Below are 12,301 nucleotides of genomic sequence, written 5' to 3' on the forward strand. Positions count from 1 at the left end.
GCTTCATCAACCACAGCTACAACAACAAGCAAAACTACAACATCAACAGCTGTAACTTCTGAATCAACAACTCTTACTTCAACAACAATGCCTACAACTTCAGAGAGTACAACAGCGGAAACAACAACTACAGCCTCATCAACCACATCTACCACAACAAGCGATCCAACAACATCAGCAGCTGTAAGTTCAGAATTCAAAACTCTTACTTCAACAGTTGTGCCTACAACTTCGGAAAGTACAACAGCAGAGACCACAACTACAGCTTCATCAACCACTGCTACAACAACAAGCGATCCAACAACATCAACAGCTGTAACTTCTGAATCCACAACTCTTACTTCAACAACAATCCCTACAACTTCAGAAAGTACAACAGCAGAAACAACAACTACAGCCTCATCAACCACATCTACCACAACAAGCGATCCAACAACATCAACAGCTGTAACTTCAGAATCCACAACTCTTTCTTCAACAGTGGTGCCTACAACTTCAGAAAGTACAACAGCAGAAACCACAACTACAGCTTCATCAACCACAGCTACAACAACAAGCAAACCAACAACATCAACAGCTGTAACTTCTGAATCAACAACTCTTACTACAACAACAATGCCTACAACTTCAGAGAGTACAACAGCGGAAACAACAACTACAGCCTCATCAACCACATCTACTACAACAAATGATCCAACAACATCAACAGCTGTAACTTCAGAATCCACAACTCTTGCTTCAACAGTGGTGCCTACAACTTCAGAAAGTACAACAGCAGAAACCATAACTACAGCTTCATCAACCACATCTACCACAACAAGCGATCCAACAACATCAACAGCTGTTACTTCTGAATCCACAACTCTCACTTCAACAACAATGCCTACAACTTCAGACAGTACAACACTGGAAACAACAACTACAGCCTCATCAACCACATCTACTACAACAAATGATCCAACAACATCAACAGCTGTAACTTCAGAATCCACAACTCTTGCTTCAACAGTGGTGCCTACAACTTCAGAAAGTACGACAGCAGAAACCACAACTACAGCTTCATCAACCACATCTACAACAACAAGCGATCCAACAACATCAACAGCTGTAAGTTCAGAATCCAAAACTCTTACTTCAACAACAATGCCTACAACTTCAGAGAGTACAACAGCGGAAACAACAACTACAGCCTCATCAACCACATCTACTACAACAAATGATCCTACAACATCAACAGCTGTAACTTCAGAATCCACAACTCTTGCTTCAACAGTGGTGCCTACAACTTCAGAAAGTACAACAGCAGAAACCATAACTACAGCTTCATCAACCACATCTACAACAACAAGCGATCCAACAACATCAACAGCTGTAACTTCAGAATCCAAAACTCTTACTTCAACAACAATGCCTACAACTTCAGAGAGTACAACAGCGGAAACAACAACTACAGCCTCATCAACCACATCTACTACAACAAATGATCCAACAACATCAACAGCTGTAACTTCAGAATCCACAACTCTTGCTTCAACAGTGGTGCCTACAACTTCAGAAAGTACAACAGCAGAAACCATAACTACAGCTTCATCAACCACATCTACAACAACAAGCGATCCAACAACATCAACAGCTGTAACTTCTGAATCCACAACTCTCACTTCAACAACAATGCCTACAACTTCAGAGAGTACAACAGCGGAAACAACAACTACAGCCTCATCAACCACATCTACTACAACAAATGATCCAACAACATCAACAGCTGTAAGTTCAGAATCCAAAACTCTTACTTCAACAGTTGTGCCTACAACTTCAGAAAGTACAACAGCAGAGACCACAACTACAGCTTCATCAACCACAGCTACAACAACAAGCGATCCAACAACATCAACAGCTGTAACTTCTGAATCAACAACTCTTACTTCAACAACAATGCCTACAACTTCAGAGAGTACAACAGCGGAAACAACAACTACAGCCTCATCAACCACATCTACCACAACAAGCGATCCAACAACATCAACAGCTGTAAGTTCAGAATCCAAAACTCTTACTTCAACAGTTGTGCCTACAACTTCAGAAAGTACAACAGCAGAGACCACAACTACAGCTTCATCAACCACAGCTACAACAACAAGCGATCCAACAACATCAACAGCTGTAACTTCTGAATCCACAACTCTTACTTCAGCAACAATCCCTACAACTTCAGAGAGTACAACAGCAGAAACAACAACTACAGCCTCATCAACCACATCTACCACAACAAGCGATCCAACAACATCAACAGCTGTAACTTCAGAATCCACAACTCTTTCTTCAACAGTGGTGCCTACAACTTCAGAAAGTACAACAGCAGAAACCACAACTACAGCTTCATCAACCACAGCTACAACAACAAGCGAACCAACAACATCAACAGCTGTAACTTCTGAATCAACAACTCTTACTTCAACAACAATGCCTACAACTTCAGAGAGTACAACAGCGGAAACAACAACTACAGCATCATCAACCACATCTACTACAGCAAATGATCCAACAACATCAACAGCTGTAACTTCAGAATCCACAACTCTTGCTTCAACAGTGGTGCCTACAACTTCAGAAAGTACAACAGCAGAAACCATAACTACAGCTTCATCAACCACATCTACAACAACAAGCGATCCAACAACATCAACAGCTGTAACTTCAGAATACACAACTCTTGCTTCAACAGTGGTGCCTACAACTTCAGAAAGTACAACAGCAGAAACCACAACTACAGCTTCATCAACCACATCTACAACAAGCGATCCAACAACATCAACAGCTGTAAGTTCAGAATCCAAAACTCTTACTTCAACAGTTGTGCCTACAACTTCAGAAAGTACAACAGAAGAGACCACAACTACAGCTTCATCAACCACAGCTACAACAACAAGCGAACCAACAACATCAACAGCTGTAACCACAACTACAGCTTCATCAACCACAGCCAGAACAACAAGCAATCCAACATCATCAACAGCTGTAACTTCTGAATCCACAACTCTTACTTCAACATCAATACCAACATCTTCAGAAACAACTGCACCTGTCACAACATCAGTAACTACAGCATCCTCAATCATTGAAATTCCCAGAACTATTACTTCAACAGTGGTGCTTACAACTTCGGGAAGTACAACAGAAAAAAACACAACTACAGCCTCATCAACCATATCTAAAACAACAAGTGATTCAACAACATCAACAGCTGTAACTTCTGAATCCACAACTCCTACTTCAACAGTTGTGCCTACAACTATAGAAAGTACAACAGCAGAAACCACAACTACAGCTAAATCAACCACATCTACAACAACAAATGATGCAACAACATCAACAGCTGTAACTTCTGAATCCACAACTCTTACTTCAACGACAATGCCTACAACTTCAAAGAGTACAACGCCAGAAACAACAACTACAGCCTCGTCAACCACATATACAACAACAAGTGATCCAACAACATCAACAGCTGTAACTTCAGAATCCACAACTGTTACTTCAACAGTGGCGCCTACAACTTCAGAAAGTACAACAGCAGAAACTTCAGAATCCACAATTCTTCCTAGTGTAGCTTTTACCAGTACATCTTCTGTTCCAGCCACACTTGCACTTTCAACCAAAACAACTTCAAGCCCAAACATGGATTCAGAAACTACAACCTCATCAACAACTACCACCGGAATTTTTACACATCTCACTAATACAGCAGAATCTCCAGTATTCCCAGTAACATCAGGTCCAAACACAAATACATCAACATCACCAGCATCTACAATTCCAGGCCACACATCCATAAAAGCAACACCAGCTGAAACTCTTACTAGCAATACTACACCTCTGAACCATACAACAAAAGCACATCCATTTGTAACACTTCATTTGCCAACAAATGTGTCCGGTGCAGCAACAGTAACAACCAAGTTAATATTCTCATCCTTGTCAACCCTACCCACTGAAATTTTGGTCCTACGTGCTATTAGTACTCTTCTTAAATCTAGAGAGTCCCAACTCAATGAATCACTGAAGATTGTCAGTTTTAACTATCAGAGTAAGTTTCTTCATTATGAATGAAAAGTCATTTAAATTATGAAAATTTCAATCAGTGAAAAATGTCCAACTTTAACTGATCGAAACTGGATGTTTCTTTCCAAACAGAAATCTCTGAAACTTCCTATGCTGTCATCTTTAATATTATTTTGAATAATATTAGCATGCCTGAGGATCCTGAAATAAGAAACAGCAGTTATATGCAAGTGCAATATGTCGCCAATAATGCGGTAAGAAACCAGCATTAACCTATTAGCGAAGTTTGGGACCAGTGTAAATCTTCACCAGAGGTTGATGAATGGCTTTATTTTTTTCCCTGCAGCTAAACACTCTTCTAAATGAACATGGCCAGGAAGTTTTTGAACCCAAGTCCTCCAACTTCACGTAAGATGCAAACTCACTTGACAACAATCTTTATTTCATGTGTCCGCACATTTTAGCTTGGAAGCCATGGAAAATAAGAATTGACGGGGGGAAAAAAATCAAAACATTCTGAAGATGTGGAGTAAAAAAGTCCCTTACAGATATCTTCTGTTTTTCCTGCAGAAGCACTTCAAACCAGATTGATGGCAGGATGGATTACGCCTTCCAGGATGAAGATACCATAAAACCAGACAGCTTCCTAGAAGAGCTTCGTTCACAGACAGGTTTGTCAAAACTGACAATGGATTGCAAATGTTGTAACTGCAAGCTTCCTCCATTAATCATTACTTTCTTTTACAGTCTTAACAACAGCCAGTACTCTGACAACTACTCCACTGATAGTGTAAGAGCAGTGATTTCAGTCTATTTACTTTTTTCTTTAATTCTTATTTTCATTTCCTACCTTAATGTATATTATTTATCATCTTTGTAGGCGTGGCAGAGCACTTATATTCATTCGCCTCGTGTTTGTCACACTGGGCCCCCTGCCAGCTGAAGATAAGATTCTTGAGGTGGTCAACACTCTGCTGAAACCACGTCTCTCAACTAAACTAGACACCACAACACAAGACCTGAGTGATACTGTGAGCTTTGCCAGTGTCAATTATACGAGTGAGTTTTTCTCTCCTGACTTTGCTTCTTTTTTGTTCTGAATATGTTTTTAAAATTCTAATGTTGTAGCTCTGTAGCTTTTATAGCTTATTTTGAAGAAAAATGAAGTAAAATTAACAAATAAATAATGTTAAGGATAAGGAATGCATTAGTGAAATTTCACCACCCACATATAACCACACAACTAATTCATTTTATTATATATTTTTAAGAAATAAATGAGACAGCCTATGCTCTCAACTTTGGATTTGAAATCAGCAATATAACCATGACTGAGAAACTTGAACTCCGGAATGGCACCCACCTGGTGATCCAAGACTCTATAAACTCATTGGTAAGATGGAGACATTTCAATAGAGTAGTCTTTTACAAACACTTTTTTTCCCCTTCTTCTCTCTCTTTCTTTCTTTCTTTCTTTCTTTCTTTCTTTCTCTCTCTCTCTCTCTCTCTCTCTCTCTCTCTCTCTCTCTCTCTCTCTCTCTCTCTCTCTCTCTCTCTCTCTCTCTCTCTCTCTCTCTTTAATTTATCTATCTCATTAACCTCTACATATTTATAAACAAATTCATAAATTTTTTTCAGCTGGGCAAGATCCTCCTCGGTAACTCCTCAGCTCCTCTCATTAAGTTCCAAGCAGCTGATTTCACGTAAGTACTTTGATTTGAGCAAATATGTTATGATGACTCTTCGTTGGTGTTAGTTGGGAAGTTTTTGTGATTAAAAAATAATTTTTAGTCATTGACTTTAGTTTCTCATTGTACATTTTAATCTCCCCACAGCGGTGATTCTACTGTAATTCAGGCCAAAGTAGAGTATGTTTTCTCACCAAGTGACTTCCCAGAACCCAGCATCTTTGTTAAACTTCTCCAACTTAACGAAGGTATTACCATATCCACACCTGCTGCACTGTCAACCATCTGTGACCCCACAGTTTATATGGCCAAACTGACAATCAGATGTCAAACTTCCATTTTTTTAAGTTGTCATGCTTTATATGTCTGAAAGTCTGGTTCTCCTTCATTAATTATTATTTTATTTTACAGCGAGCACAACGTCAGCACCCATCTTGTAAGACCAATGAGTGATTTTTTTTTTAAAAAGCTAGTTGTTTTAATTTTCTGTTTATATTCCAATTATTTATCTTTTTTTTTTAATGCAGGATTAAGAAGGGAATTATTAGGATTCGTCTCGAGTTTATCACACTGGGCCCAAGACCAAGTGAGAATAGTGTTCTAGGGGTGGTTAAAGAGATACTGGCCACAAATCTCACAACTAGACTAACCACCAGAACAGTAAGCGTGAGTGAACCTGTGGCCTTGGCGAATGTCCAATATTTGGGTGAGTTTTGCTCTATTTTCATGCTCCGTTTTTGTTGTGAATATAACATTTGTATGCAAATGGTGTATCTGTTGTAATCATGTAGTCATTGTTTATGACTTCCTTTGAAGGGAAATAACAATAATTATAAAAAGTCAATAATTATCCATAAAGACAATTGATAATGAAATACCATGACCCATATATATTCATACAACTTATTTTTGTCATATATTTTAAAGGAATTAATGACACTGCCTACGCACTCATCTTTGAATTTGAAATCAGCAAAGTATCACTGACAGAGGTAAAAAGGAATGAAACCTATCAAACAATCCAAAAGAAGATAAATGACTTGGTGAGTTGGAGACGCTTGGATATTGTTGTCCTGGAATTGTCCTATTTTAATCATTAACCTATTGTTTTTTAATTGATGCACTCTACAGCTGATCCAGATCCTAAAAGACCCATCAGTTAATCTGCTCATTCGAGCCAATTTCACGTGAGTTCTGATCCCCTGCTTTTTACTTTGTCTTGAGAAGAAATGTCTAAATGAATTGAAGAAAACTGCTTTTATGATACATAGGTGAATGAGTGGTAAGATAATTTTTAGATATTTCCATTTGTTTCTCATTGTATGTTTTAATCTCTTCACAGTGAGAATAGCACCATGATCGATGCCAGTGTTACGTACGTTTTCTCACAACATGACAACAACATGGCTGCCGGTTTCCTGGTCGGTCAACTTTTCACAGTTTTTACCACACCAGCTCCAAACACCATGAACCCTACAATCTCAAACAACGGTACAAACGTAGTATGGATTGTAGCTATCAAACTGAAAATCAGATGTTAAATTTCCATTTTTTTAAGTTGTTATGCTTTATATGTCTTGCTTCAAAAACACCAAATGTTGTAATTGAAAGTCTGATTCTCCTTCATTAATTATTATTTTATTTTACAGCGATCACAACTTCAGCACCCATCTTGTAAGACCAATGAGTGATTTTTTTAAAAAGCTAGTTGTTTTAATTTTCTGTTTATATTCCAATTATTTATCTTTTTTTTTAATGCAGGATTAAGAAGGGAATTATTAGGATTCGTCTCGAGTTTATCACACTGGGCCCAAGACCAAGTGAGAATAGTGTTCTAGGGGTGGTTAAAGATATACTGGCCAAAAATCTCACAACTAGACTAACCACCAGAACAGTAAGCGTGAGTGAACCTGTGGCCTTGGCGAATGTCCAATATTTGGGTGAGTTTTGCTCTATTTTCATGCTCCGTTTTTGTTGTGAATATAACATTTGTATGCAAATGGTGTATCTGTTGTAATCATGTAGTCATTGTTTATGACTTCCTTTGAAGGAAAATAATAATAATAAAATGTCAATAATTATCCATAAAGACAATTGATAATGAAATATCATGACCCATATATAGTCATACAACTTATATTTGTCATATATTTTAAAGGAATTAATGACACTGCCTACGCACTCATCTTTGAATTTGAAATCAGCAAAGTATCACTGACAGAGGTAAAAAGGAATGAAACCTATCAAACAATCCAAAAGAAGATAAATGACTTGGTGAGTTGGAGACGCTTGGATATTGTTGTCCTGGAATTGTCCTATTTTAATCATTAACCTATTATTTTTTAATTGATGCACTCTACAGCTGATCCAGATCCTAAAAGACCCATCAGTTAATCTGCTCATTCCAGTCAATTTCACGTGAGTTCTGATCCCCTGCTTTTTACTTTGTCTTGAGAAGAAATGTCTAAATGAATTGAAAAAAACTGCTTTTATGATACATAGGTGAATAAATGGTAAGATAATTTTTAGATATTTAATTTTTTTTCTCATTGTACGTTTTAATCTCTTCACAGTGAGAATAGCACCATGATCGATGCCAGTGTTACGTACGTTTTCTCACAACATGACAAAAACATGGCTGCCGGTTTCCTGGTCGGTCAACTTTTCACAGTTTTTACCACACCAGCTCCAAACACCATGAACCCTACAATCTCAAACAACGGTACAAACGTAGCATGGATTGTAGCTATCAAACTGACAATCAGATGTTAAACTTCCATTTTTTTAAGTTGTCATGCTTTATATGTCTTGCTTCAAAAACACCAAATGTTGTAATTGAAAGTCTGATTCTCCTTCATTAATTATTATTTTATTTTACAGCGATCACAACTTCAGCACCCATCTTGTAAGACCAATGAGTGATTTTTTTAAAAAGCTAGTTGTTTTAATTTTCTGTTTATATTCCAATTATTTATCTTTTTTTTTAATGCAGGATTAAGAAGGGAATTATTAGGATTCGTCTCGAGTTTATCACACTGGGCCCAAGACCAAGTGAGAATAGTGTTCTAGGGGTGGTTAAAGATATACTGGCCAAAAATCTCACAACTAGACTAACCACCAGAACAGTAAGCGTGAGTGAACCTGTGGCCTTGGCGAATGTCCAATATTTGGGTGAGTTTTGCTCTATTTTCATGCTCCGTTTTTGTTGTGAATATAACATTTGTATGCAAATGGTGTATCTGTTGTAATCATGTAGTCATTGTTTATGACTTCCTTTGAAGGAAAATAATAATAATAAAATGTCAATAATTATCCATAAAGACAATTGATAATGAAATATCATGACCCATATATAGTCATACAACTTATATTTGTCATATATTTTAAAGGAATTAATGACACTGCCTACGCACTCATCTTTGAATTTGAAATCAGCAAAGTATCACTGACAGAGGTAAAAAGGAATGAAACCTATCAAACAATCCAAAAGAAGATAAATGACTTGGTGAGTTGGAGACGCTTGGATATTGTTGTCCTGGAATTGTCCTATTTTAATCATTAACCTATTATTTTTTAATTGATGCACTCTACAGCTGATCCAGATCCTAAAAGACCCATCAGTTAATCTGCTCATTCCAGTCAATTTCACGTGAGTTCTGATCCCCTGCTTTTTACTTTGTCTTGAGAAGAAATGTCTAAATGAATTGAAAAAAACTGCTTTTATGATACATAGGTGAATAAATGGTAAGATAATTTTTAGATATTTAATTTTTTTTCTCATTGTACGTTTTAATCTCTTCACAGTGAGAATAGCACCATGATCGATGCCAGTGTTACGTACGTTTTCTCACAACATGACAAAAACATGGCTGCCGGTTTCCTGGTCGGTCAACTTTTCACAGTTTTTACCACACCAGCTCCAAACACCATGAACCCTACAATCTCAAACAACGGTACAAACGTAGCATGGATTGTAGCTATCAAACTGACAATCAGATGTTAAACTTCCATTTTTTTAAGTTGTCATGCTTTATATGTCTTGCTTCAAAAACACCAAATGTTGTAATTGAAAGTCTGATTCTCCTTCATTAATTATTATTTTATTTTACAGCGAGCACTCTGACAACAAGCACAACTTCAGCACCCATCTTGTAAGACCAATGAGGGATTTGTTTTAAAAAGCTAGTTGTTTTAATTTTCTGTTTATATTCCAATTATTTATCTTTTTCTTTATGCAGGATTAGGAGGGCAATTATTAAGATTCGTCTCGAGTTTATCACACTGGGCCCAAGACCAAGTGAGACTAGTGTTCTAGGGGTGGTTAAAGATATACTGGCCAAAAATCTCACAACTAGACTAACCACCAGAACAGTAAGCGTGAGTGAACCTGTGGCCTTGGCGAATGTCCAATATTTGGGTGAGTTTTGCTCTATTTTCATGCTCCGTTTTTGTTGTGAATATAACATTTGTATGCAAATGGTGTATCTGTTGTAATCATGTAGTCATTGTTTATGACTTCCTTTGAAGGAAAATAATAAAAAGTCAATAATTATCCATAAAGACAATTGATAATGAAATACCATGACCCATATATAGTCATACAACTTATTTTTGTCATATATTTTAAAGGAATGAATGACACTGCCTACGCACTCATCTTTGAATTTGAAATCAGCAAAGTATCACTGACAGCGTTACAATGGAATGAAACCTATCAAACAATCCAAAAGAAGATAAATGACTTGGTGAGTTGGAGACGCTTGGATATTGTTGTCCTGAAATTGCCCTATTTTAATCATTAACCTATTGTTTTTTAATTGATGCACTCTACAGCTGATCCAGATCCTAAAAGACCCATCAGTTAATCTGCTCATTCCAGCCAAATTCAGGTGAGTTCTGATCCCCTGCTTTTTACTTTGTCTTGAGAAGAAATGTCTAAATGAATTGAAGAAAACTGCTTTTATGATACATAGGTGAATGAATGGTAATATAATTTTTGGATATTTCGTTTTGTTTCTCATTGTATGTTTTAATCTCTCCACAGCAATGACAGCACCGTGATTGAGGCCAGTGTTACATATGTTTTCTCACAACATGGCAACAACACGGCTGCCGGTTTCCTGGTCGGTCAACTTTTCACAGTTTTTACCACACCAGCTCCAACCACCATTAACACTACAATCTCAAACAACAGTACAAACGTAGCATGGATTGTAGCTATCATTGTCCCCTGTGCTATTGTCATCGGGCTCATACCTTGCTGGATTCTCCTTTGCGTAAGTATTATGATGACTGAATGTCAAATATGTGCGTTGGCAGTGAAGTGATTAATGACAACAGACATGTGTTATTCTTACGGTAAAAACAGACATAGATCCGCCTTTTTAAATTTGGTATATAATTGTGTATGTACAGCTGCTTAAAAGTGTTTTTAAAGTGTATAAAATTCCCTTCCATTATGCTAACTTTCACTTTGTCTGTTTTTAGTGTTTGCTGTGTGGTTGCTGTGCAGCAATCAGGAAACGTTGGCACAGAAGACAGTCGTACAATGTACAGTACACAACTCGAAACAGCCTCTTCTAGAGACTTCAGAGATATTTGACTAAAACCGGACTGAACACCAATGAAGACATAAAAACCATGGATTTTAGATACTCAGGATGTTATTCAGTACTGCCTCTTTTGTAATAATGAAAGTACTATGTTAATGCTTCTTTTAAAAATGATTTATTTTATTATGCCTGTATTGCTAGACAAACAGCTTCTCTATAAAATGTTCCTAAATGTGACATGAAAAGTTTTCCCATAGTGTATAATGAAATTTTGTTGTTATTTATTTGTATTTATTGTAAAATGCTGTTTATGTTTACAATTAATAAGATTTTGCAAATCATTAGTCTGCTTGACATTGCACAGTTTAATTTAAAGGGACGAAGGTAGAACATTGGAATTAAAACTATTATTTATTCATACTCCATGCACTTTATAAATGTAAAGGTAAAAATATAAAGTCAAAGCAAGCTCAAGATGTAAAGGAAATTTAAAGCAAATTCATTTAAGACTTTGGCATGAATATGTTAAACTGCATAAAACTGTAATAAAAAAATACTATAGATCAATAAAGAATACGGAACAATACAGAAGTTTGTTTTTCTCTTTGCAATGTAAATATGATGGCTACTCATTATTGGCCTTAGTCTTGAACAGCAAAGCTGTTTATATGGTAAACAATCTTACCCAAAATTCTGTGAAAAATTTTCCTTTTTCTTTTTTTATTAGATGGGAATAAATGTATACATTTACAACTTATTCAAGATGTATTAAACTAATGAAAGTTCCACAACTTGTAAATTATTTAAGAGTATTAATGAATATCTTATGGGCCACTGTTGATTTGGTGAGGTTATGCTTAACTTCATTGCTCAGGTCAAGTCAAGGTCAGGTGAAGGTTTAATGTCAGATGTGCAACAAAATTGCAGACAGTAGGCTTCTTTGGTTAGATTAAAATAAAGTGAAATAAAATCAAATAAATTTTATTTATCACCACCTGC

At 36.6% G+C, this 12,301-nt stretch overlaps 1 protein-coding gene across 2 annotated transcripts; it reads left to right on the plus strand.

The window, feature by feature from the left end:
* Positions 1-1,960: 1,960 nt before the first annotated feature.
* LOC306873579 (uncharacterized protein) lies at positions 1,961-11,889 on the plus strand. Of its 2 annotated transcripts, XM_079422979.1 has the most exons (30): positions 1,961-4,087; positions 4,195-4,316; positions 4,409-4,470; positions 4,633-4,733; positions 4,810-4,852; positions 4,943-5,121; positions 5,334-5,455; positions 5,701-5,765; positions 5,898-5,998; positions 6,162-6,186; positions 6,278-6,456; positions 6,678-6,793; positions 6,882-6,937; positions 7,093-7,241; positions 7,400-7,424; positions 7,512-7,690; positions 7,909-8,024; positions 8,113-8,168; positions 8,324-8,472; positions 8,631-8,655; positions 8,743-8,921; positions 9,140-9,255; positions 9,344-9,399; positions 9,555-9,703; positions 9,862-9,901; positions 9,989-10,167; positions 10,380-10,495; positions 10,584-10,639; positions 10,795-11,026; positions 11,238-11,889. In XM_079422979.1, exons 1-30 carry the CDS (start codon positions 2,464-2,466, stop codon positions 11,331-11,333), a joined length of 4,713 nt encoding a protein of 1,570 aa, XP_079279105.1. In that variant the 5' UTR covers positions 1,961-2,463; the 3' UTR covers positions 11,334-11,889. The 2 variants fall into 2 exon arrangements, with proteins under 2 accessions (XP_079279105.1, XP_079279106.1); XM_079422980.1 differs by lacking the exons at positions 8,324-8,472; positions 8,631-8,655; positions 8,743-8,921; positions 9,140-9,255; positions 9,344-9,399 and having other exon boundaries at positions 11,238-11,887.
* The last annotated feature ends 412 nt before the right edge of the window (positions 11,890-12,301 follow it).

This window comes from Barbus barbus (genome assembly GCF_936440315.1).
Source record: "Barbus barbus genome assembly, chromosome: 8".
NCBI classification, from domain to species: Eukaryota; Metazoa; Chordata; class Actinopteri; order Cypriniformes; family Cyprinidae; genus Barbus; species Barbus barbus.

Coding starts and splice junctions, on each gene's coding strand:
- LOC306873579 (XM_079422979.1), top strand. CDS start 2,464: ATGCCTACAACTTCAGAGAGTACAACAGCGGAAACAACAACTACAGCA. Junction 5,456..5,700: donor AAGACTCTATAAACTCATTG/GTAAGATGGAGA, acceptor AATTTTTTTCAG/CTGGGCAAGATCCTCCTCGG. Junction 6,938..7,092: donor CTCATTCGAGCCAATTTCAC/GTGAGTTCTGAT, acceptor ATCTCTTCACAG/TGAGAATAGCACCATGATCG.